The sequence below is a fragment of the Aotus nancymaae genome, unplaced genomic scaffold, assembly GCF_030222135.1.
Source record: "Aotus nancymaae isolate 86718 unplaced genomic scaffold, 86718_ANA_hifiasm-v0.15.2.pri h1tg000011l, whole genome shotgun sequence".
Classification (NCBI taxonomy): Eukaryota; Metazoa; Chordata; class Mammalia; order Primates; family Aotidae; genus Aotus; species Aotus nancymaae.
The window spans coordinates 1,821,168-1,848,402 of NW_026988422.1; the positions used below are offsets into that span (position 1 = coordinate 1,821,168).

Genomic DNA, 27,235 nt, shown 5'->3' on the forward strand with positions numbered 1-27,235 from the left:
CACCTAGGGATAAAGATTTTAATATATATGTTCTCATTATTTTTCTTACACAAAAAATATATTTTTAATTTTTTTAAGTAAATTTTTTACTTTGAGATAGTTGTGATTCACATGCATTTGTAAGAAATAATAGTGATTCTACACACTCATTAACCTGTTTCCTCCAGTGGCAGCATCTTACAGAACTATAGTAGAATGTCACAACCAGTATGTTGACATGGATACAGCTTAGAAAACATTTCTATCACCACAAGGATCCCTCCTGTTCACCTTTTATAGCCACAACCATTTTCCTCCCACCCCCTACTCTCTCCTGAAACCCAAGCCATCACTATTCTGTTCTCCATTTATAAAATTTTGTCACTTCAACAACAGTATGTAAATGGAATCATACAACACATAACCTTTTAGGATTGGCTTTTTTTTCCCTTAGTATAATTTTCTGAATGTTTATCTGGGTTATTACATGTGTCAATACTTTGTCCCTTTTATTTATTGAGTAATATTCTACATCTGAGTTTTTTCCAGTTTTTGGCTATTACAAATAAAACCACTGTGAAGATCTGCGTATAGGTTGCTGTGTGAACATACATTTTCATTTCCCTGGGATGAATGCCCAGGAGTGCAGTTGCTGGGTTCACATGTTAGTTTTATAGAGTGACTGTACCAATTTACATTCCTATTAGCAATGTATGAGTGATCTGATTTCTCTGTATCCTCACCAACATTTGGTGTCATCACTACTTTTTAATTTTAACAATTCTGATAGATGTGTAGTGATATTTAATTTTGATTTTCATTTGCATTTCCCTAGCGGTTAATGTTGTGGGACATCTTTTCATCAATTGTCATCTGTATATCCACTTGGATAAAATGCTGACTCATGTCTTTTGCCCATTTTCTAATGGACTTGATTGGATTGTTCTTTATTGTTAAGGTTTTTTGTTGTTGTTGTTTTTTTAAAGATGAGGTTTCACCATGATGGCCAGGCTGGTCTTGAACTCCTGACCTCAAGTGATCCACCCACCTTGGCCTCTCAAAGTGCTAGGATTGCAGGCGTGAGCCACCAGGCCTGGCCTATTCTTAAGTTTTAAGAGTTCCTTATATATTTTAAATGGTTGTCCTTTCTCACATATGTAGTTTGGATATATTTTCTCCCAATATCAAGATTTTCTTTCCATTCCCTTAACAGGGTCTTTCATGGGGCAAAAGTCTTTTGTTTTGATACCGCCTAATTTATCAGTTTTTCTTTTTACGGATGATACTTTTGGTGTTAAGTATAAAAACTCTTTGTGTAGGTCGAGATCCCAAAGATTTTCTCTTATTTCCCAAGAGTTTTAATTTTATATTTAGCTTCATTATCCATTTTGAATTCATTTTTATTTAAGGTGGTACACTTGAGTTTGGATTCCTTTTTTTCCTATGGATATCCAATTGCTACAGCACCATTTGTTGAAAACTCTGTCTTTTGTTGGTTGAGTTGCTTTTGCACTGTTGTCAAAAACCAGACAGGCATATTTGTTTTGCATGGTCTGGTCCTAGATTCTCTGTTCATTGACCTATGTGCCTATCCCTTTACTAGTACATACAGTCTTGATTACTATAGTTTAAAAAGCCTTGACATAGGTACACTGATTCCTCCCACGTTCTCTTCTTTTTCAACACTGTTTTAGTTATTCTAGTTACCTTTCCCTTTCCATGTAAATTTTAGAATCATCTTGTCTATATCTACAAAAATCTTGCTGAGATGTTAGTTGGAATTACATTAATGCTATAAATCAATTAGGGATAAATCGACGTATTTGCTATGTTAAGCACATTTGCCCCTCATATCTTTGGGTTCTGCATCCATGAAAGCAGCCAACTACATATCAAGAATATTTGAAAAAAGGCTATTTTTAAAAAGCCATTAAAAATAATACGTATTTTTTTTGATGAAATACCAATTCGTTTTAAATTGCATTTTAGGTTTTGGGGTACATGTGAAGAACATGTAAGGTTGTTGCATAGGTACATACATGGCAGTGTGGTTTGCTGCCTTCCTCCCCATCACCTAATCTGTCATTTCTCCCCATGTTATCCCTCCGTACCTCCCTGCCCCCTGCTCTCCCTCCCCTGTTTCCCCCCACAGACCCCAGTTTGTGATACTCCCCTCCCTATGTCCATGTGTTCTCATTGTTCAACACCCGGCTATGAGTGAGAACATGTGGTGTTTGATTTTGTGTTCTTGTGTCAGTTTGCTGAGAATGGTTTCCAGGTTCATCCATGTCCCTACAAAGGACACGAACTCATCATTTTTTATGACTGCATGGTATTCCATGGTGTATATGTGCCACATTTTCCCTGTCCAGTCTATCATCGATGGGCATTTAATAATACATATTTAAAACCAGTATACTACAGTGAGCTCATTTTTTATAAACATACCAAGAACATGCATTGGAGAAAGGATAGGCTCTTCAATAAATAGTGCTAAAAAAAACTGGACATCCATATGCAGAAGAATGAAACTTGACCCCTTTCTCTTGCATAATATAAAAATTAAACGAAAATGAATTAAAGACTTGAATATAAGACTTCAGACTATGAAACTGAAACAGGAAAACATTGGGGAAACTTTTCAGGACATTAGTCTGGGCAAAAAATTATTCAGCAATACCCCAGCAGCACAGGCAACCAAAGCAAAAATGGACAAATGGGATTGATGACATCAAGTTAAAAAGCTTCTGCACAGCAAAGGAAATAGTCAACAAAGCGAAGAGACAACCCACAGAATGGGAAAAAGTATTTGCACACTGTCCATCTGACAAGGGATTAATAACCAGCATATATAAGGAGGTCAAACAACTACATCAGAAAAAAATTGAATAATCCAATTTTAAAATGGGCAAAAGATTTGAACAGACATTTCTCAAAAGAAGACATACAAATGACAAGCAGGCATATGAAAAGGTGCTCAAAATCATTGATCATCAGAAAACTGCAAATCAAAACTATAATGAGATATCCTCCAACCCCAGTTAAAATGACTTTTATCAAAAGACAGGCTGGAAAGGATGTGAAGGAAAGGGAACTCTTACACACTGTTGGTGGGAATGAAAATTGGTAACACCACTGTGGACAACAGTTTGGAGGTTCCTCAGAAGATGAAAACTAGAGCTGCCATATGATCCAGCAATCCCACTGCTGGTTATACACCCAAAAGACATGAAATCAGTGTAACAGAGAGATCTACACTCCCGTGTTCATTGCAGCACTGTTCCCAAAGCCAGGATTTGGAAGCGACCTAAGTGTCCATCAACAGATTAATAGATAAAGAAAATGTGCTACTTACACACAATGGGTACTATTCAGCCATAAAAAAGAATGAGATCCTGTCATTTACAACAACATCCATGGAACTAGAGGCCATTAAGTAAAATAAGCCATGCACAAAAGACAAACTTCCCATGTTATCACTTATTTGTAGGATGTAGAAATCTAAATAATTGAACACATGTTGATGGAGAGTAGAGGATGGTTACCAGAGTCTGGGAAGAGTAGTAGGGGTGGGGAGGAGACGGCGATGGTTAAGGAGTACGGAAAACAGAAAGAATGAATAACACCTAGTATTTGATAGCACACAGAGTGACTATAGTCAAAATAATTGTACATTTTTAAATAACTAAAAGAGTATAATTGGATTGTTTGTAACACAAAGGATAAATGCTTGAGGGAAGTAATACCTTGTTGTCCATGGCATGATGATTATACATTGCATTCCTGTATCAAAATATCTCATATACCCCATAAATATATACACCTACTATGTACTCACAAAAATTAAAAAAAAAATTTTTTAATGAAAGCCGATACCGTGTAACAACTGTTTGCAAAGCATTTAACCTTGTATTACAGGGGTTCCCAACCCCTCAGCCACAGATCTCTTAGGAACCAGGCTAGGAAGCAGGAGGTAAGCAGCAGGCAAGCCAGCATTACTGTCACTACGCCACTTCCTGTCACAGCAGCAGCATTAGATTCTCATAGGAGCGTGAACCCTATTGTGAACTGCAGAAGTGCACATTCAAGGGATCTAGGTTCCATGCTCCTTATCAGACTCTAATTCCAAATGATCTGAGCTAGAACAGTTTCATCCCCAAGCCACCACCACCCCCATCCATGGAAAAATCGTCTTCCACTAAACCAGTCCCGGTGCCTAAGAGGTTGGGAACCACTGATGTATTAGATATTATATGTAATCTAGACATTATTTAAAGGGTATAGGAGGATCTGCATAGATTATGCAAATACTGTACTATATCAGCGACTTGAGCATCCTCAGATTTTGGTATCTAAAGGGAGTCCTGGAGCCAGTCTTCTGTGGATATGGAGGGACAACCTGGCATTCCAATCCATGAACACACTCTCTCTCTATTTTTAGACATTTAATGTCTTTTGTGAGCATTTTATAGTTTTCAGTATATAAAGCTATATAGATACATGTTTTGTTGAATTTACGTCTAAAATGAGATTGTGCTCTGTTTTTAAAGCTACATGTTTGTGAACATGTATATCATGAATATTTTCTAAACTATTATGTTATTTTCAGCATCATTCTTTTTTTTTTTTCTTTTTTTTTTTAAATAAGACGGGGTTTCACCATGTTGGCCAGGCTGGTCTTGAACTTGTGACCTCAGGTGATCCACCCGCCTTGGCGTCCTGAAGTGCTGAGATTACAGGCATGAGCCACCGCACCTGGCCAAGCACCATTCTTAATAGACTCTAATAGTTAGTTCTGGAGTTGGATATTCTTCGTTAATAAGCAAATATCACAAAGATACTTGGTTTTTAAATTTTTCCTAGCCCAGAACTAGGCCTCCATTTCAACAGAATATTCAGCTAGGATACTTGCTACCTTCTAGGTTGCAATGGCTTTGTTGCATTTTTTCTGAATAGCTTTGTGTGATGTTTTTACTCAGTAGAAACCCTTATCGTTGATTTTGTTAGTTTTTTAGAATTTCATCAACAGTGGCATATCTGGCAAGGTAACAGTGATTTTTCATGTTTAGCCAGACAGAGTAATGGTACATGCCACATTGCTCTTTGAAAAATCTAGTAAAACAAGAATAGCAACAGGACCACAGGTCAGTGACTCCTGCGACTCTTGGCTGTGCTGTCATTTGTCATTGCCAACCTGCTGGAGTCTGTACTGCTTGCAACACAGCTGCAAGCCGTCCTGCGATTCCCTCAGCAGTTAGCAGATTCACGTTTTATGACAGGTAAGGAAAACAAACTACACGGCACCTGTGTCGGTGACGATACGCTTCAGCAGAAGGCAGTAACTGTTGTAAAGGAACAAGCGCTGTGTTGTAGAGTGAAAAACCCTGTATTTGAATCCCTTTTCCACATTTAACCAGCTCTTTGACCTTAGGCCAGGCTGCTGAACTTCTCTCAGGCTAAACTTTCTCATCTGTCACATGGCAACCTAGACGCCCGCCTTATAGGAGTCTTGGAATTAAATAAGGTGGTATATGAAAGTATTCGGCATGGTACCAGGCAGATAGCAAGCACTCAGGAAGTGTTAGCTATAACTGACTGACTCTATGAAGTTTATTTTTATTATTCATAATTGAACTTTGGTTCTTGCTGCTAATCTATACCAGTATGTGCAAGAAAGTTGCTTGGTAATACAGATATTTTTATGGATGTATTTCTTCCCTACTGGAGTATAAGTATTTACAACCCTGAAAACTTTGCATGCCTCAGTGTCTAGCATAGCAGTGCCTTCCAAAGAATGTTGAATGTCATTGCCACATACAGAGGTGGAAACTCACCATGAAAAAAAAAAATTAGCAAGAATCTGTTTTTAAAAATGCCTTCTTTACACTTAGATCAAATATATAGTTTTCTAGAGATAATCTTATTTACTCATCACCTTAGGAAGACAGAAACATTATTATAATTCCCCTGTGTAAATAGGGAATGAGGCTGAGAAAAGTTAAATGACTTAGTTAAGGTTACATAGTTAGACAACAACAAACACGTATGTTTTATATCACCTAGAGGCTGGCAGGGGCTTTTCCTACCATCTTAGCTACAAGACCAGCCCTCTTCTTTTAGGGTTCTCAAATGGCTTCCTTAAACTAGGAAAACATTTTTAAAGATTCCGACTGATAAGAAAGACATTTCATTTATTGCCTGAAACTAGATACTTCTCAATTTGGGATTATAAATAATTCCAGTTGAGATGGCGCTGCATTCAGCCATGCATCGGATGTGGAGTGGTTCAGGAAGCAGGTTTTTGCTTTTCCGATTGCAGAAATCTTATATTAAAAGGGAGTTTTCAAATTTCTGCCAATGATCATTTTTCATTTGTAACCCAGAGGAGTTTTGAACTGTCATTCCACAGGGTTTATCAGGAAGCTTAAATGCAGGATTGAAGTAATCAGAGAACACAAGATTGGATTTCTACATTTTTGAGTTTTGAAATTGACTTAATGCGGGTAATAGACTGAACATTTATCATCTTTTTGTATACACTGGGAGCAATCAAATATAACATTATATAATTCCTTTAAAAAGATACCAAGAGTCTCATATCAGTATACCCTTTAAAGCACAGAGATGCATGATCCTCTCAGAATTATTCATATGTGCATTAAACGAGTAAGCTATTATCTTTCCAAATTTTCTGATAAGTTTTTATAAGAAACACGTATACAAAGGTGAGGAAGAAGAGGGCTGGTCTTGTAGCTAGGATGGTAGGAAAAGCCCCTGCCAGCCTCTAGGATATATAAAACATAAGTATTTGCTGTAGTCTAACTATGTAACCTTAACTAAATCATTTAACTTCTCTGAGCCTCATTTCCCTATTTACACAGGGGACTTATAATAATATTTCTGCCTTCCTAAGGTGATGAGCAAATAAGATTATCTCTAGAAAACTATATAAATGTACCATGTTATTATTTCCATAAATACGTATTAAATACCCACTGTGTACTAGACACTGTCCTAGGGATAAGGTTAAAACCTCTAATAAGATCTGGTCTGTAACAGTGGCCTAACAGGCCACCAGGGAGAGTCAGGCATTTGAACCACGTAAATACAGTAAAGTATCATAAGTATGCAGAGGTAGAACATTCCAGGTGTGTTTATGGAACAGTGTTGCTGAGAGTGGGCAGAGGGTTTTGTAGTTGGAGAATTCTGAGGCCACAGCGTTGTAAAGGTCATCCATGTTCCAGCTGAGACAAACCACAACGGGGAGGGAAATAGGAGGGAAAAAAGTTTGACCCAGTTGCCCAAGTCCTTATTAAGGAAAATGCAATGATGAGGAGAGGCCAGTAGGTGGCAGAAGTGAGGAGTGGGCAAGTGTGCCACAGGTATTTCGATAGAATGGAAAGGAATGGCCTGGAAGCAGCATGGTGGGCTGCGAGAATGCTGCCACTCAGATTCTGGTTTGTGGGCTCTGGGGCACAAGTAGCATTCTGTTGAGATGCTCAAGGGTTGTACATCCTGCAGAAAGGGTTGGACGGGAGATAGAACACTACCTAAAATGAGGAGTCTGTGGAAAGAGTAAATGTAGGAGTCCCAAAAATAGTAGTATTTGTCATTTGCTGAACACCTAGAATGTACTGTACTTGGCTGTCTTATACATCATAATCTTACCAGACCGTACAAAGTAATTACTGCCATCTGGAGTTCACAGATTAGGTCATAAGGCACAGCGAGGCCATATGCATTATTTAAGGTTACACAGCAAGTCCACATTAGAATCATTAAATCCAGCTCTGCCTGGCTGCAAAGCTGTGCTTTTGCATGGTTCCACATGTCCTCAGAGAGATTCAGGGCACACCATAGGAAGGACTTGGAAGCAAGTGAGAAAGGAGGGGAAGAATCAGAGGGAGGAATGCAAAATTATACAGCAATGAAAATACAGTAAGTGAGAGAACTACTGACCCTTGATGCATTTTTGCTGGCAGCCGAGAATACCAAGATGATGAGAAATAGCATCACTGAGATCTCTGGTGGAGTGTGAGGCCTCGCATGTTACGGTAGCCTTGCTACGTGTTCGGGTGAACTGCTACGGAGAAGGTGTCCTGGTGTCTTTGAAGAGAATTTTTTTTTTTTTTTTTGAGACGGAGTCTTGCTCTGTCACCAGGCTGGAGCGCAGTGGCACGATCTCGGTTCACTGCAACCTCCGCCTCCTGGGTTCAAGCGATTCTTCCACCTCAGCTTCCCGAGTAGCTGGAACCGCAGGCATGCGCCACCACGCCCGGCTAATTTTTGTATTTTTAGTAGAGACGGGGTTTCACCATGTTGGCCAGGATGGTCTCGATCTCTTGACCTCGTGATCCACCCGTGTCAGCCTCCCAAAGTGCTGGGATTACAGGCGTGAGCCACCACGCCCTGAAGAGAATTCTTTCAGGAAGTTCACGAGGAAGATCAGCTTTTCCTGATTCCTCTATTCCTGGTGGAGTGTTGGCCAAGATTCAGCTTCTTTGTGTGTTATTGGTCAGTTTTTTAGCCCAGGTATATGGAGAACAGAGAAGAAAGTGTGTCACTGGCATCTCACTTGCATGGATGTAGGATGGGAGCCGTCAGATTTTGGAGTACCTTGGCCACTTTTATATCTGGGGGCCTCTGGAGCTAGGTGGTACATACTGGAATTCTCACTATACTATGGTGAAAAGTAAACACATGTATTAGCCTCTCCTGAGTGGTGGTGGCCAGTTACTGCCTGAGACAGCATTATGCCAAGGCTGAGAAGGAATCCCAGGCACAGGTATTGTCTTACTTTCCTTTACTGAGGGACAGTGAATACTGCAGCTCAAATGGCAGCTTTCCACTGCCCATGAGGAGAGGGAGTGCACTGACTTCGTTGACTGAGGACACAGACCAGAACCAGAGACGTTTGTGCAAAGAAGCCTCCATATTTGGTGGGAGGAGCAGTGCAGCTCGGCAGGCAGGTAAGAGTGGCCTCAGGTAAAGCAGATCAGGTTAGAAGCAGCAAAGAAAAAGGCAGAAGGGGAGCAACCGAAGAGACTCTCACAACCTTGCTTTCAGTGAAGTACTTCCATTGGAATTCTTGATTTTGGTGGAAATCAATGTATCCTTCAAAGTAACACATGCACTGTCCGATCCAGTCCAACACAGGAGGGGTTGGGGTGTTAGGAGGATAACTAAGCATCCTTGGAAAGGGGATAACAAGGAAAGAGAAATGAAAGTAGCTTACGATGTTCACAGATCTAATTTCCACATCAGTGTGATTTCTGCTTCTCCACGGGTGTGAGATCTCTCTTTTCTTCAGATCACACCAGTACTTTATCTGTGCCTCTCTTGTAACACTTTTCACATTCCATATTGGTTTTTTTTATGTTTTTCCTATTCCACTACTAAACCGATAATTCTCTGAAGGCAGGGATGATGCTACGCTTCACTGTGTCCTCTGCCATGCTTTGCATTCAACAGCTACTCCGTGTTTGACTAAATACATGACTCCAGGGACACTGTACCTCCTCTGGGTTTGTTAATTTACTTGGCTACGAAAGACAATAATTTGCAAAGCCTACTTTCTCCTTTCTCTGAAATCAGTGACTAAATTATATTAAAAGTATTTTGCAGTGCTGTAAGTATATAGGAGAGAGGTTTTCTGTTTAGGGAATGTTGCTAAGCCCTCTCCTCAAAAATAGCCTTTCCATCTACCACCAAGTTCTGCCAGGGCGAAGCAGTTCAAAGGAAAAAGCAGTGTAATGCCCTCTGCTCATGGCACTACAGGTGCCAGTGGAGGAAAAAAGTGTGTGGTTGAGGCTGAGGCTTGGGAGGCTAAGTGCTGTAAAAATGAAGCCGACCGACTAGGGGTGCACGGGCCTAGCCTTTGTGGAATACCTTCACCCACTTTTTTATATTCCTATGCACCCTGTGACTGTAGGCCAGGAAACTGGTGATTTGAAGTCTCCCCACAGAAGCAGAATAAGCGGCTTTTTGAATAAGCCTACTCAGACCACGGAAAAGGCAGCAGCTCAGAATAGCAGCAAGAGCTATGGGACAGTGAGAAGCAGCCAGAAACACACATACAGAACCCAAAGTCTTGAGCACAGCAGGAGGTGGGGCAAGGCTGCTCCATTCTGAAGGTTATTATGACTCCACTGCCTCAGAAGTATTGGCATGAGAGCCAACCAGTGACGGAGTAGCTATTTTAATAGCTGCGAAATCTAGTCTAGGTGTGAGCTCCTTTATGTGACTGAAGATCTAGCGTCTTTAGGAGTTTGTTCCTCAAAACCTGAATCAGGTTTTTTCTATGCAAGTTGGAAGCATGGATTGGGCAGGTAACAACAACCGTTCTTCACGTTGAGCAGAGAGGAGGTGTGGGTGGTAAAGGGCCAAAGCTGAGATGGAGGAGAGGATATTGGTGGCCAGCACTGGGTTTTATTAGAAGCCATAGAATGGTCCCTTCCAGTGGGTATTACAAACTGCCCCCTGGGAAATTCAAACAAGAAGACCTTTGGGTTTCGCCTCACTGGCCTTGCAATAAACATGTTTGTTCGAATAACAAATTGTTGCATTAAGATAGATCTGTCTGTGTTATCCTACAGAGTCTGTGCCCCGTGTGTTGGCAGCATTATCAATGAACAGCTGAGCTCTATGTAAATATCAACCCTTATTAATAAGAATCACGAGCACGGGTCTGCCAGGTTCCTGACAGCTTGTTTAATCAGCCACATTCACTCAGAGTTTTTCAGTTAGTAGACGCGTCCACTACACGCCTTATTTACTTAAAGACCCAGAGGCCATGTCACCAAATTGGGGCTTCTAGCCATCCACCGAGGAGAGGTGGCTTTTTATTTCTCTGAAATGAAGACAGCTGCTGTCTGTCTGTTTGGGTTGGAGAACAGAGGCTACAATGAGAGTGCCCTCTCTCACCCCCGAGCCCCGTTGCCAGTCATGCCAAGTTACAGGTAGGGGCTGCAAAGAAGCTTGCTCAGGCAAAACATCTAGATGGACTGACTGGCAGGAGGCCCCTTCGCTGGATGGCTCACCCCGACCTCTGCCTGAAGCTGGAAACAAGACCAAGATGACGTAGCTGTGGTCACACAAAGCCCGTTAACTACATCAGTTGTCTTTGTTTATTCAGGAACTCTGAGCTACACTTTTTTAAAGACGAAATTTGAACCACATTTTGTTTGAGATACTCCAGAAAGATGTAGCAATGTGGTTACTGTTTTATAAACTTCCAAATAAAACTGTTAGCAGTTCATAACTATGTTTAAAGAACAATGGCTTGGAGCATAGGCCTGTGTCCCCAAGACCCTAAGACAGTGACCGAGGCAGAGAAGAACCCAGCACGGATCCGGCTGACCAAGGCCTGCTTTGCATGCCCGGGAATCTAAAAGCTAAGCTGGAGGGCCTTTCCTGTTTTGAGGGAGTAGCAGTGAATTTGACCCCGTTGCTTTCGTGATTTGCACTGATGCTCTCAGCTTGTTAGCTTTCATCAGGTGGGAGAGAAACTCGGGAAAAGCAGGCATGAAAACAGTCACCCCTGTTACTTCCCCTCACCACCAAGACTGGCTGAGAACCGTTCACAGCTTGGCTAGCTCAGTGTCTGGCCATTGCCGTCTTTGTTTCTTCATTCCCATATTCTTCTACCTCTGTAGTTTCTTTTCCCTATACTAGCCAAAACCTCACCTGTGCTTTAATTCTAATCTTTTTGAAAAGTATCTGCTTTTATTTAAGTTTCTGCTCATGACGTGATTTATGTGTGTAAGAGTCTTCATTTACAGGTCGTTTCTTTTCCTACACTCAGGTGCAGCTGTTGTTAGCCTGGTCTCGGAAAGGGTATTCACAAGGAAGTATCAAGTCACACGCTTTCCTCTAACGCAGACAGACATTTATGCCTATATAGGCTTTTCTGGCCTGTTTACAAGGCTGATTCAGTAGGTAATGTACCCTCCTACCAGAGCTTAAAGTTGAAATAACCTATAATTGAAACTGACCATTAATATTGATTTGGGAGTGGCAACATTTAGTTCATACGTACTCAGGAAAGACGTGAGCAATAGGAGTTTAGGCTAGTAATATCTTTTTAGACACGTTTTTCACAACTCAGTTTACTTCCCTGGAAGGCATTTCTTTTGGATCGATAGACTACAAGTAAGATAGTGATTAACATACGAACTAATTCTGGGCCAAAAGGGTCTTCCAGGAATACTCAATAATCATTGAACAGGATGCTTAAAGGGCTATAAGATCACCCTAAAACGTAGCACTTCTCATGCACCCTTTAAGCAGACTTGACAAGGTATTTCCTACAGATTAATGACAGTCTGAGCTAATAGGCTGAGGGAGGGTCGTTCATGCTTACGCAAAGGGAGTCTGCAAAGTAGAAATGAAAAACAATGCTGGGTCAAGCCGATGCGATCCCAGGAGACTTTTCCGAAGAGCGGTGCCCTTTTCAGAAGCCCATGCTCATTACTGTTGCTACTGTCCTTCTCCACATGGCATACCTCAGACTCGGGTCTTTAACCTCCTGGGATGCAAGTAGTTTTTTGAGAGGAGCTTATAAGTTCTCCTTTTATCAAACAAAAACTTTTTTTTAATCAACGAGCTTCCTTTTCTCACTTAAAACTGAGAAACATCATCATCTTGGAAGTCATTCAATTCACGTAGCTTCTCATCATCCGTCGGTATGGACAGAAAGTTGTGCTTGGGAGTCTAGAAGTCAAGGCAGTCGGAGTATACCTCCTAAGGGTTTCAATTAGATAAAATATCCATATGTACTGTGTTTAGCATGTGGAGAAAATATGAAATCACTGTCAGTGGTAGACTAGGATTGATGGAACATTCAGATACAGATACCCCATAGTAAATCAGAAGAAGCTGTCTTCTCAAAAGGATGCAGCAAGAAGTCAGTACAGTTAGGATACCGTTATAAGCAGGGTGCAGGCTTCCAGCTGTGGAACAGTCTCCAGGGATTTACACTTGCAGATGATAATTTCAGGCTGAAAGCTCAGTCCTCTTCCAGGCCAGCCTGGGCGTGACTGATTCTACACGTAACCTAATCTGGATCTGCTCCAAGGATCCTCCTATCTAGCCAGATTTATAAATCTCAGGATTATGCAAGATATATTATGGTCTCATGGGCAAGAAGAACTCCAGCAGAAATAGGGGTGATGGTGGCAGATGATCTGGAGCCACCCATTTGAAAACTGCACCAAGAAACCCCACCTTGATTCTTTACCCAAAGAAAGGTTGAGAGCTGGAGAGAATGATCTTAGTTGAAAAAGATCTGCCTTCATGTATGGACATCATTTTCTCTAACTGTGTGTCCCTGGTAAGGGCTGTAGGATCCAGAAGCGTGCATCCTTACCTGGCCTGAAGCATGTTGCTCACCTTCCTGCTGTAAATGTCAGCTTCCCTTTGAATCCTTTAGATGAGTTCTACCCTATCTGATTCACTCAAATGGTGTCTGACTGGTGATTGTACTACTCCTAGCCTAAAGCTCTGCTCCCTGTAGTATGTTTTCATATGTCTAGAAAATTTAAGGTGCCAGAGGTCATACTGCTACTTTTTTAAAATATGCAGAAAATTAATAAGATAACAGAAGGATGCTAAGGGAAACTCTGAGTAAAATGTTTTGTGGTCAGCAGATGAAGGGTAGAAATGCAAAAGCCCCATTACACTGGTGACTGGCATTTTGCCACCAATGTGTATCTGATCTAACTCTGAAATAAATCCTTGTGGATTTTGTGACATAGCCAAGAGATGTAAATGTATAGCTCTCAGTTCAAAATGAACTACTGTTTTAGTGCTGCAGGTACAGGCGAAAATCTTTATATTCTTCCATACAGTTTTAAAAAATCCTTGTTTCATATACAAATTAATTCCACTAGACCTAGCTGGACCTTCTGAGTTCTCTTTTCAACTGAAATTGCCTTTTAAAGATGAACTATCCAGATGTAGATGGGAATATAATAATAGAATTCTGTGCTGAAAAAACTAGGTTATTTAGGTCATGATTGCAGTTTTATCCTGCCATCTGGGAAAATGCCAAAGTGCATGTGGGTTTTAAGCAAACTAAAGTTTTTCTCCCTTCAGTAAGTATATAGCCTCTTTTGACACTTTGTCGGTAGAATGTCTGATCACTTTGTTTACTTTGAGAATGGTGAATCCACGGGTGTGTCATGATTTGAATTGGAGCCTTCCTTCCGCACATTTGGCAGCTATTTAATGCATCAGTACAGACTTTCTGAAACTAACCTAACTACTTAACGATAGGCTAGTAAAACCTGCAGTCCTGTGAGTATAAATGCTGTCTTTTTAAACTAGGAAAGAACAAATAAAACCCCGTTGGAAATTCCTTGTTTTAAAAGGATTAATTGAACGCTCTACCATTAACATCTCCCAAGGTAGTATTCCATAAATAATTACTGCTAGACAGGAAGAGTCATTTCCCATTCTGGAATAATTTGCACATGTTTAGGAATTTCATTGTCTCTTCAGAATCCTCTGGACTGTGAGACCATAAATTAACACTTTTTTAAGTAAGGAATCTTCATTACATGATTTAAATTTTATGCTGGAAGAGAACAAGAGAATTAAAAAAAAAAAAAAAAGTTACTTGCTTAGGGCCAGAGAATCTCAGGGAAGGGAAAATGTTTCTACCTCTTTAACATCGGTCAAGAAGATTTCTGGTTTACTTTTAATAATCAACTTTCTGAGATTTTTCTTAATGCCAAAACCATGAAATTTGGCATTTTAAATTCATACCTGTCCATGGATGTATAGTCTAGAGCACTGGTTCTTAACTTAGGGGCCCAAAGAAAATACGTGATACAAATGCCAGTTCCTTTTATTTCTAGATGATGTTTCTAGCCCATGGCTCCTTAATTTGGTCCAGGGAATCCAAACTTTTGTGTTCGTGTGCACTCTAACTAGGTCTTACAGCGTTTATCAGCCTTTCAGAAGGAACTGACCACGTTGTCAGGACTAATTTTTTAAATTTTTTAGACCCAGTATATAGCACCATAGTGAGAGTCTTCTGTATTCATGATAATGATAATCATAGCCTCATGTTATTGGGCACTTCTGTGCCACTAACTGTGCTTATTACTTACCAAGGCAGGTATAATTCTTATCTGCATTTTATGGAAACATGAGGCTTTAAGAGGGTAACTTGTCAAGGAACACAGAAATGGAATTAGAAGCCAAAGATGCCATCTGGGAAAATCTATGCCCATAGGCATTAATGCATTCTGGTTCTGACTTTGATTTGGTTTTATATTCATGTATTCGATTCAAACAGTCCTCACTGTATTCTAGTGGTTGGGCATTGCTCTGTATCTAGATGCTACTGTGTTACAATTCCGGGATCAACATTGGATTATAGGACCCAGGACAGTGTCTGGCACTAGTTTGTTAGTTACGTAACTAAGTAAGCAAATGAACAAATGTATACCTCTTCCAAACATGGCTGGGGTCTACTTTTGTGATACACCTCATGCTCAGCACAGTGTGTGGTTGTGGTGGCTGTTGTTTTTGACAAATAGTAGTCTTGCTATAACGTCTGTCTGAATACTAAAATCAGATCATATTCCCTTGTAACTGTATATCTGTCAGAAGCCAGCAGCTTCTGGCCAGTTTCGCAACATGACATTTGGAAAGCAGGTACTTGGAGTTTATTGCATAGTTTTTGGTCCCAAGGCTTCTTCAATGCAATTTTGACAGTCAGTATTATAGTATTATTACAAGAACAGAGTTGAGTTTTCTGGGTTCTACAGGATGATCATTTTTAACTGTCTCTTAAAAAAAAGGCATATTTCTCTGCCACTAACTTTCTCAGGCCCCAATTCTTCATCTGTAAAACAAGGTGGTTGGACTCTATTAGTCATTTTCTAAGGGTTCTTTTTTCTTTGTGTGTTTTAATATCCTAAAAAAATTTTTTTTCAATGAAAATCTGCAATAATTCCATACAACACCAAAGCAGAATACACTGAAGTTTGAAGTGGGATTATCTCAGTATACAGCCACACAGATGTTTAAGGTATGCTTTACATATAGTAAAATTACCCCTTATAAAATGTACAATTCTGCAAACTTTGACAAGCTCCTGCAATCACGTAACCACCATTACAGTCAAGACATAAAGCGGTTCCATCACCCAAGATGTTCCTGCTCACCCTTCGTAGTCAGTTCTTCCCCTCGGCCTCAGCTGCTGGCAACCACTGACGTGTTTTCTGTCTCTATAGTTTTCGGGATTTTTTTTTCCACAGTGTTGTATAAATGGACTCATTCAGGATGTAGCTTTTTGAGTCTGAGTGCTTTCAATTAGCATAATGCAATTGAGGTTCATCCATATTGTTGTGTGTTTCATTGGTATTGCTGAGTAATTCATAGTATGGATATACTACAGTTTGATTATTCATTCACCAATTGAAGGGCATTGAGGGTTGTTTCCAAGTTTTGACAATTCTGAATGAAGCCACCGTAAATATTGTTACCTAACATTCTAAGGTTAATGATATATAAGTTAGCTATTAAAGTAGATTACAAAGCATCAAACTCAAGAATCACTGAGGGCAGAGACAGGCACTGCAGTTTGCATCTGCAAATATGCTCCTTTATGACCGCCCCCCAAGTCAAAGAATCCGTAGGAACTTTTCTACCCATACCCACCCTTCAAACAGTTGCCAACCATTTTTATTCTTGTTTGAAGAAGAAAGATTTGGAGATGTCATCTGAGATAGAACCAGCCCCGAGACAAATCAAGTCACGAATAGACCTCTGGTAGCTTTGGGAATATAGTATTTTTACATTGATTGGAAGGAAATGCAGTAATAAGTTTTAAACATTTGAACTACTAACTGCATCTGCTAAGAATCTAAAACCCAAGTGGAAAACATAAGGCTTAACCCCACATGCTCCCTGATCAAATGCAAAGCTTCTTAAAATAGCTTCGTTTAGAGACGTTAGGAGCAGCTGAAATAAGGAGCTGGTGTCCCTAGTCACAACCTGTCAGTTTAATATCATGGCTCAGAAGCAGCTGCCTCTGTGATTTTTTTGTTTCAGGGCCAGGAGCAGCAGCTCTAAGGAGAAGCACAGAAGCAGCTTTATCCAGTTTGCTATTCTCCCCTGAATTCCAATTTCCTAGTCAAGTGATTGTCCCTAGATCCATCATGAAGATCCATGTCATCCATTTCAAGCCACAAAAAGAGAAAAAGTAGCTAAAAGCCTCTGTAATTGCAACAAACTTTAAATACATGTACAGAAAATTCCAGGAAGAATATAAAAAAAGATATAAAGTCTTGTGTATTTGCTTGGTCATAATAGACTGTACTTAGCTATGTGGCTTAACTCTCAAAATCCATCAGAAACACCTTCTCTACTGCTCTGCTCAGCTCCATTACCTGTGCTTACTGTTTTTCCATGTAGAGTATTTTGTCTTGTGAACTTCTCCTCTTACCCATGATACACTGCTTTTTCACAAGGGCCTACTTATGCTTGCAGCAGAAGCAGGATCGGGACTGGGTGGACAGTGGTCTGATCTGATGTGACGATGTTTTATGTTGCTAGGCTGGTGGCACTAACCAGCAGTGTAAAATTCCATTTGCATTTCACATATAGGTGGATATACTGTTCCTGTCCTAAACAGTCACAAACTTTTAAAATCTTATCACTCATCACTCAGGATAATTTTTTTTTTTTTTTTTTTGAGACAGAGTCTTGCTCTGTCGGCCAGACTGGAGTGCAGTGATGCAATCTCAGCTCATTGCAACCTCCACCTCTCAGGTTCAAGCAGTTCTCTTGCCTCAACCTCATGAGTAGCTGGGACTACAGACGCACGCTGTCATGCCCAGCTAATTTTTTATATTTTTTTAGTAGAGACGGGGTTTCACCATGTTGCCCAGGCAGGTCGCGAAGTCCTGAGCTCAGGCAATCCACCTGCCTCGGCCTCCCAAAGTGCTGGGATTACGGGTGTGAGCCACCACATGCAGCCCGCTCAGGATAATTTTTATTTCATTACAATAATATTAGGAGTAAGTTCAGAGCTTAACAGCCCAGTTTTCCATATTCTACTTCCTCATTCCGCCCAAAAAGAAGAAGAAAAAGGCAGTAGCTTATATCTCTTTTAGCAATTAAACTGATTTTTCAAGGGCCAAAAGGAGGAACTCTAGGGTAAGAACCTAGATGAGCAATGGAGGCAGGAAGAGGGTTGTGGGGCGAGGCATGAAACCTTCCTCTATCTGCATGGTTTACAGTTTAACAATGCCACTTTCAAACAGTAGTTCAGGGCTATAAGTACTCATGTTGAAAACGCAGAATTTTTCTAGTCCTTTATTTAAGAGATTACTCCATGAGGCTGTGCATTAGAGGAAACATTAGCTGGGCTAGTCCCTTGAACATCTAAAACTTAGTTTATCCATCGTCTGAGGATCCAGTGAATAATTGATTTGTGAGTTCTATACACCGTATAAAACACCTGTAGCTGTACAGTGACATTGTTGTCATAATTAATGCCATTATGAAAAGTCTCCTCAACCAAGACAAGAAGCATGATAGGGCTGCTCTTCCAGTGTGGGCCCCAGTGATTGACCATCACATTAAACAGAAAATCTTGAACTACTGTCAGATTCAAACCCTAGACTTCTAAGAGGCTATAACTATAATACAAATTTTCTTCTGTCTTCCTTAGACTTCCTGTCTGACCCAATTCTGAAGAAGCATACAGTATTAGTATGTGAGGTTTTTGTCTAACATCTATAGCTTGCACCGAAACGCCAGCATCCCTCATAGAAGCCTCAACTATTTGCACTAAAATGTGTTTTCCAATTCGATTAGTTGATGCTAAGATGGTATCAAAATTGTCTCCATAACATGCACAATACACAGGTTCAAATCACTAGTGATTGGACTCTCTGTGCAGATTCCTATACTCAGGACATCTGGAGACCATGTTTGCCTCATTCACTGTTACAGTCCCAGTAACCAGCACAGGACGTGGTACAGACTAGGCATTCCAAAATAGCTGATGAATGAATAAACAAATGAGCAAACAAATGAAGCTGTTATGATAAAAAGTGTTCCCCTAATATAACTAATTACTTTCAGGTGTTTTCCATCCTTGGACCTGCCTAACTCTTGTTAAGCTGCGATGGCAGCCTCCTACAATAGTGCTCTATTAAAGGCACCATCACTTCGATGGCACAATAAAAGATCTTCGTCCCCAGTGCCGCCGCCACTACTTAAGACCAAGTCTTCACTAAAGTTGTTAATTTAATAAAGTTTAAGCAGAAAAGACAATTGCACATGAACTTTAATAGAAGGTAAACTCTGAAAATAAATTATCACTCCCCTTTTAAATAATGAATACTTCTCTTTGCTCCAGAATTTTTACAGAGTATTTTTGTATTGGTTAGTATAAGAACCCCACATTGCTTTGGGAAATTACTTAGAAAATTCTCATCAGAGTAGACCTTAATTACCCAGGTGGACAGAGCCCATGAATATTATTGCTGCCTTTAGAAATTTTTAATAAGAAGGAGCTCTTACAGTATTTATGCTGATTTTTAATTAAGCATAATGAGAGTTTCATAACAGTGTCAACTGATAAATCTAGAGAAATATTTACTTGGAATATTTGGTTTTGGGAGATAGCATATTAATAAACCAGAAAATGTCACCACAGGAAAAATATGTTTAACTGTAGCTAAAGGAACGCTGCTATAATTTCAATGCATTTTCTCCAGTATTAACCACACCGTGTTCTCCTTTATGCAAATCTAATGCACATGTGGAAGACGGTGAATGTCGTTAAAACGGTGTGTGTGTTGCACCTCTTCTATTCCTTCCTGAGATGTGAACAGACAATGAATAAAGAAAGACATGTAACTATTAATCGGTATGGGAAGAAAAAAGAATGACTGAATATATCACAGCCATTTTAACTGAATACACATGTCTCTTCAATGGAGCTCCTATGCACAAGACTGTGCAGCCACCCTAAACATTGAATAATCCTCCCATTGAACAAGTTCAGTGAGCAGAATTTTCTGTGGTATCATTTGGCCGCACCCTAGCTTCATTTCCCATTTATATCCAGATGTGATGTGCCGTGGATATCCAGTCATCTTCTGTGGGGTGTTACAGAACAAGCTCTTGATAGATGCCCCCCAAGACCTGCCAAAAACCTTACCTCAGAAACCTGCTTCTGTTCCCCAGCTCTCATTCATTAAATCTTTATATCAACAGAAGGTAAACAAACAAACGAAAAAAGATAACAGTCCAGTTGCCATTTGAAGATGTTAGTTTCTTCCATTAATCTCCATGAAAAGAGAATTCCTCCTCTACAATTTAACCTATTCAGTATAATTCTCCATTTTCAACACACTGTGATGATTTTCACATTGTATATTGATCATTCACATCAGCTTACAAAATCAAGCTATTAAGAAGGAAAGCTATCCAAACTGGCTTTTTCTTTAATTTTTGACTATTCATCTTACTCTGAACAGAATAACAATTTAAAATTTCATTTTGGGTTTCTTTCATGTCTATCAATTTAGTCAAACTTATCTACCGTCAGGATAGTTCCTCTATTTGGCAAGCAGCTCTTACTCGTTTTAGCCTAAAAGTCATGAGCTCTTAATCATACTATATTCCCTTGCATAATATTCACAAGATCCCACTTCTGGAAAGTGGTATTGGCCATTCCCAGCTGTTGAATAGCACAGAAACATCCCAAAGCCTCTTCTCAGCAAGGATGGGGATGCTTAGCTTACCGTGCAGGGACTTTGCTTGATCACGCCTGGTGATTCCTTCTTCTCATCCCCACCAAAATCCAACGGTGGAATCCAGGACCAACAGCAATGTTTTCTTCTTCTCTTTCTGGACACTCTCTCAGTTTTCGTTTTGTAGGCTCGAAAGCCACAGAGAGTTTGCAACCAGGGGCCAGTGATGGCTCTGCAAAGGAGAGGTAGTGGGGGTCCCAACCACAAGTGGGCCCAAACACTAAATATCACCCTCTTCCCTCTCCAGGCAGTGTCCTTCATGCTCTGAAGACAGGCGGCCTTGCCCAAATCCTTATCCCACAGCTTGCCAGTCTCTGTGGAAGAAAGCGTCTAACTGCACTGAGCTGCAGGATGAGGCGACCCAAAACCCGGGAACCATCTGCCCAGAGCAGACAAGTAGAGGCAGGCACAGGCTCCGTGAGCATGTCTGTGTGTGTGTGTGTGTGTCTGTGTGTGTGTTTGCATGCCTGTGCCCAGCAGCTGCTCTCCAGATTAGAAGACACCACTCTTTGGCCAGCAACCCTGAAACACCCTCTTGGGTAATTTTAAATTCATATGCACATCTTGGCTGAGAGTAGAAACTTCCCAGGCACAACCTGGGTCCTTCTCTTCGTGGTGTTGCTATCCCACGTATACTGTGAACCACAGACCGCAGTGCTAAACCTTAGGAACAGATGCTCAGATGGACATTAAATCGCACCGCATTTTGTACCCTGAAACCATGAACTGATGTAAACCTTGTTTGAGATTTAAGTAACAAGGGCATGGCTCCTTCTTTGACACCCATAATCCAAGGCACTGTAGACATTCGCTATTATTAACGCTGTGTTGGACTCGAAGTTGAATGCCTGCCTGTTCCATTTAGTGTCACAGGGGACATGAGGGCCAAGTGCTGAGGAAACTCTAGAGCAACATCGGAATGCATGCTGGTATGTTTCTTATTCATTATTATCATTTGACATTTTCTTTTATAGAAGTGTTAAGAAAGATCGCTAAAATTTGAAGCCTCCAATTTTCTTTAAATACTTAGCATCACTTGTTCAGATTGAGGGGTTGAATAGAAGGGGAGATTTTGTTCATTTATTCAACAAATACATATTTCAGCCCCATTATGTATCAGATCCTCTTCCAGACATGCCTACCCCCTGCCAGGTGCTCAAGTCATGCATTATCTAATTTAATCCTCACAGAATCCCTTTAAATTAGTTCTATTCCTGGTGATCAAATGAGAAAACCAAAGATCGGAATAATTTAATAACTTCCTAGATTCTCACAGATGATAGATGTAAGACTGGGGACTCAAAATTGAATATGAGTTACTCCAGAGCCCGTGCTCTTTATTTTTCGTTTTTAACATCAAGATAATATCAGACTTATAGAAAAGATACAAGAGTAATAGTCCATATGCTCGTCACCCAGCTTCTCCAGTTTTTAACACTTTACCACTGATTATGTTCTCTCTCTCCTTTTCTCTCTTTCTCTCTCTCTATCTCTCTCTTATCCTCCCTTCCACCCTGTGGGTTTATTTGGGTGTGTGTATATTTGTTTTCTGAATTAATTTATATACTTTAGTATGATTATCTTAAAAATACAAGTATACTCGCCTACATAACCACAGTATAACAATTAAATTCAGTAAATCAACTTTACTTTCAAATCCATAGATCCAACTTTTCACCAAATGTCTCAGTAATATCCTTTATAGAAAAAAATGTTTTTTTCTTTTGGTCCACGATTATGTGTTGCATTTAGTTGTCTTGTCTCTGCTTTCCTTCAATCTTGAACGGTTCTGTAGTCTTCCTTTTTTTTGTGTAACCATCAGATTTTTGGAGTACATTTTGTAGAATGTTCCTCAGTTTAGATTTGTGTAATGTTTCCTCATTGTAAGATTGCAATTGTGTATTTGGCAGGAATAATACAGAAACAATGCTATATTCTTCTAAATCATATCAGGAGTCCATAAATGGAGTTAGTCTTGTAACCAAACCCACTTGCTTAAGGTGGTATCTATTAGATTTTGTTACTGTAATATTATAGTTTTACCTTTTGCAGTTAATAAATAATTTGTGGGGAGATACTTGGAGACTAGGTAAACATATTGCTATTACATAAACTTTCCTAGTGTGAGGAAGAGCATTCCCTTCTCCCCACTTATTTTTGTGTTTATTTATATCAGTATAAACTCATAAATTGCTGTTTTATTGAATGAGTTATAATTCATTAATATCATTATTTATTTTAATGCTCAAATGATCTCAGATGTGGCCCTCATGTTTTTACGAGCACTTTCTTACCTTCTGGCACAAAAAAATGTTCCATGAGCATCTTGTACTTTTATACCCAACTGTGGAATTAGCCATATCTTCAGGAAGACCTCCATCCATTATGGAAAATAGTATTTAGAAACCAAGAACTGGGGATTGAGTGTGCTTATTGCTTCCAGGCCCTCTCAGGTAATAGGTGAGGAAACACACACACACGACACACACATGACACACACACTACACACACAACACACAAAAAACACATACAAAACACACACATGGGCTATATCTATTGTTATATCTATTCATATTAAATACTATGAGATCACCCTGATAGTTCCATTTCCAATCTAACACCATAGCAGCAATCTAGCTTTTAACCCTTTCCGTATTTGTAACTCCCTCCCCAGCAGTGAGGATAAGGTGCTTTCTGTTATCCTCAGACTACTTATGTATTTGCTCATTGCCCCTGAGGGTAGGGGCCTCTTTAGCCCTTCGTCTTTTTGGCCCCATCATCCCTGATTTCTCAGGGAAAAGGAAAGGAAGTAGTCAAAATATCTTAAATAAAAAAGAAAGGGAAATGATGAGAATAAGAGTTTCCTGTTGTTTCTATACCATAAAGTATCTGTATCTTCATGGCAAGGTGGGTATTAGAAATCATCCAGCAATCTCTTGAAGATGGAAAGATGTCATGGAAACAAATGTTCATAAAGACTGAGGGAAGAGTTTAATTATTATTCACATAATTGAGTGCTTGCCATGTGTCAGGCACACTGTGAAAGACAGATGTAGCCCTTGCCCTCGGGAACCTATAATCTAGTGGATTATTTTTATTATACTTGCTATTTATTACATCACACTTTGGCAACACTACATTAAGTACACTAAGCACTTTATTTATGTTATTTGATTTTAATTCAGACATAAACCCTATGGGAGAAATAGTATTTTTTCCCAACTTTACAAAAAATGGAACTGAGGTTTTGAAAGATTAAGTAATCTTTCCAACATCACTGAGCTAATTAGTAAGAGACTGGGATCTGCATTTCATTTGGTCTGACTTCAGAGGCCCAACTCTAAACACTAGGGCTATATGAGAAAAAACAAGGTAGAATTATTCATCATGGTGGCATCCAGAAGGAATCATGATTTATAAAATCTTGAATGCAAACTTGCCTACAGAACTGTGCTATCCAGTACATTAACTACCAACCATGCATGGTTATTAAGAGCATAAGGTGTAGCTAATTCAAATGGAGATATGCTGTAATTATGAAATACAAGCGGATTTCAAAGACATTAGAAAAAAACTAATGTAAAATATCTCAGTAATAATTTGTATATTCATTATAGGTTGAAATGATAATACTTTGGATATATTTGGTAAAACAGATACACTAATTTTTTTTTACCTTTACAATAGCCAAAAGGTGAAAACAACCCAAATGTCCATCAGTAGATAGATAAACTGCAGTATACACATACGATGGAGTATTACTCAGGTTTAAAAAAGATTGAAATTCTGTTACATCTTACAATATGGATGAACCACGAAGACATGCTACGTGAAATTAATTAGGCACAAAAGGACAGATACTGTTAGGATTCCACTTATATGAGGTGCCCAGAATTGTCAGATTCATAGAAATAGAAAGTAGACTAGGGTTATCAACGGCTGATGGGAGGGAATGATGGGAGAATTGTTTAGTGGGCATGGAATTTCATTTGGGGATGATGGGAAAGTTCTGGAAATAGATAGTAGTGGTGGTTGTATATCAGTGTAGTTGTACTTTATTTCACTGAATTGCACACATGAAAAGGGTTTAAATGGTGATATGTTCTGTGTATTTACTACGATTTTAAAAAATTGATTTTATCATTTCTAGAAAATTTAACATAGCATACGTGTTTTGTATTATATCTCTATTAGACAGCATTGCTATAGTATTATATTGTTAATACAGAAAAATGTTATTTATTAAACTCTTCCCTTTTCACATGGCATATTTAAGAGGTTTTTGAAATATTAAATGATCCTAAATTAGACTTTTCATCTCCTGATCAGTCAGCTTTGAAAGAGTTACAGCACAGCTTTTTACTTACAGTTACATTAGTGACATAGACTTTTGAAATTTAATTAACTTTATGAAACACTAGTTATTTGTTGTTTTAATAGTTTATTTTCCAGTTGCAGATTATCCATGCAGCCTGTTCAAGCACTAACATAATTGTCTCAGCCTATATAGATCCTAAAACATAATTATCTTAAAATTCCATCTCAGTTTAAGCTTCCTTGGGTCCATGAAATTGATATTAGTTCATCAGTTAAATTTCAAAAGTTGACCCCTAGGGCAGATACTCCTTCCCCTTCCTGCGTGTTTTTGTCACAGCATCTAACCAAAATGGGTATCTGCATCGAGCGGCAATGAGGGAACGTACTGGGCTGACTCGTAGGTATCATCCTGTAGATAACTGCAAGAATTGTGAGTCCATAAGCTGAACACATTCTCTAAAGCTGTCTTAATCTCACCCACTCACGGGTGACAAAGCAACCAAGTAAAGAAGGGAAATCTCAGGAAAAACATTCCTGATTATTTTGGTGGTCATGTTTTTTTTTCGTTGACTCTCTGAGCTTCACTTTCCTCCTCTCTGAAGGTTTTGCACTGAAAAGGATGTCATGGTTCTATTTTAGTATTAATGTTATGTGAGTCTGTGAATTAATGACTTTAAAATGATTCAGGAAAGCCTAATCCTGGGCTTTGTACTAGATTTTGCAATTATTACTGCACATGTCTGCAAGGTGTTGACAGGTATATATTGCTAATTCTAGAAAATGTGATGAGGTATAAACTAGCTTTTTTGTCTATTTATTTTGTTTCTATGAATTATAAAAGGAAAAATGAATTCTTGTAGCAGAGCTAGATCACAGGACATCCATTTCCCCCAGGCATACCTGCTTTTTCTTGACTCACATCCCAAATCCATCCTTCGCAGTGTCCCCTCTGTACCTCAGGTAGACCATGTACCCTCTATAGTGCTCCCGAGGCACCCGGAGTTTAACCACACGTTACCTTCAATCCCATGTTATTGCAATTGCCAAGCATACTTGTCTCTCCCCAACCAATGGGAAGTTCCTGGAGTGCAGAGTGCATCTTCCTCCTTTGCAGTCGCAGCCTCTAGCGCATAGTCAGTGCACAGTGCATTGTAGAATGGATGCATCTTTGAATGGATGAAGCACCCGACCTCTTTAACCAAGTGAACAAAGGTTGACAGTAGCAGCCCCCGAGGAAAGCAACTTTAGAACAGCATCCCACTGAGCTAGAAGGTAAAAAAGAAATAAGAAACTTACACATTTTAAACCAATTAGTCATTTTTCAATTCCAAGGTTTTAAACTTTTGTCCTAGCAGACATTTTAGTAACAGCAAAATTGACAGAATTTCACTGTCATGTATTATCCTGTTCTTGATGTTCCTTAAGAGTGGGATTATTTATATGTAAAAGTGAAAGGCCTGGATAATCTACAGAAAAATATCTCCAAGTAAACAGATTTATTTAGGAACTGGTATAATGAGGGGAACCTCTCTCTTCCTTTGATCCTACCCATAGGCAGTGTTTAGGTATTAGACATTTTAGAGCTTCAAAGTTTTCTCAAGTGAAAATGATAATAAGAGGTTAACTTTTTTTTATTTTAATGAGGAAAACATGTTCTTGACCTTGAAAATTGTTGTTGCAAATAATCTGTACTCTCTAGTTTCCAGGAGCTATCTCTCCATGTACTTCAGTAATGCCAAAATACCAGGTGACAGCTGTTTTAGCTCTAAGACATCCCTCGAGTGTCCTATTTTGATGTCATTATGTAACGCTTTTCTTTGCCATAGCTATCATCATTCAGTCGCGTTGTTGATACATATCACTGCATAGCTGTCTTTCTTGTGTGCCCATATTACTTTTCCAAATACGCACTGGTTCTCTGAAATGTACAAAGAGAAGGATAATTCTAGCAACGTCTCAAATTGGACCAATGTCTTCTTGGCTAAAAGGTTCCTTTTGAACAGGAAAATACATGAGTTAGAAGTCTTTCTCCCCTCTCAGCCTTCCTTCTGTCTAAAAATGTTATTTCATTCTAATCCTGTTTTCTATATTAATTGCACATCTTACAAAGAGGTGTTATATCAACTGAGAACTTCTTTAATTTTTCTGCTCAAATC

General features: G+C 39.4%; 2 protein-coding genes and 1 long non-coding RNA gene across 21 annotated transcripts in view; 1 reads left to right on the forward strand and 2 right to left on the reverse strand.

Annotated features, from left to right (window-relative positions):
* Positions 1–21,322, reverse strand: part of FILIP1L (filamin A interacting protein 1 like) — a 285,964-nt gene extending 264,642 nt beyond the window's left edge. For 2 of the 4 annotated variants that reach the window (XM_064374539.1, XM_064374538.1), the window contains exon 1: positions 20,754–21,304. In XM_064374539.1, the coding sequence (XP_064230609.1) occupies positions 20,754–21,023 (270 nt within the window). In that variant the 5' untranslated portion in view covers positions 21,024–21,304. Of the gene's footprint in view, positions 1–20,753 lie in introns of all 4 variants that reach the window. The other 2 variants (XM_012476992.2, XM_064374540.1) reach the window with 2 other exon arrangements.
* The window catches only part of CMSS1 (cms1 ribosomal small subunit homolog), a 366,636-nt gene that overhangs the window by 278,587 nt on the left and 60,814 nt on the right, over positions 1–27,235 (forward strand). The window contains exon 1 of one of the 9 annotated variants that reach the window (XM_064374546.1): positions 5,159–5,258. The exons of 7 other annotated variants lie outside the window; for them this stretch is intronic. In XM_064374546.1, the coding sequence (XP_064230616.1) occupies positions 5,252–5,258 (7 nt within the window). In that variant the 5' untranslated portion in view covers positions 5,159–5,251. Of the gene's footprint in view, positions 1–5,158; positions 5,259–21,412; positions 21,692–27,235 lie in introns of those variants that run through there. One more of the 9 variants, XM_012477028.2, reaches the window with a different exon arrangement.
* LOC105734264 (uncharacterized) overlaps positions 24,613–27,235 on the reverse strand; it is a 146,382-nt gene continuing 143,759 nt past the window's right edge. For 7 of the 8 annotated variants that reach the window (XR_010341979.1, XR_002477871.2, XR_010341978.1 and 4 more), the window contains one exon: positions 24,613–26,344. This is a non-coding gene — a long non-coding RNA (uncharacterized LOC105734264). Of the gene's footprint in view, positions 26,998–27,235 lie in introns of all 8 variants that reach the window. The other variant, XR_010341976.1, reaches the window with a different exon arrangement.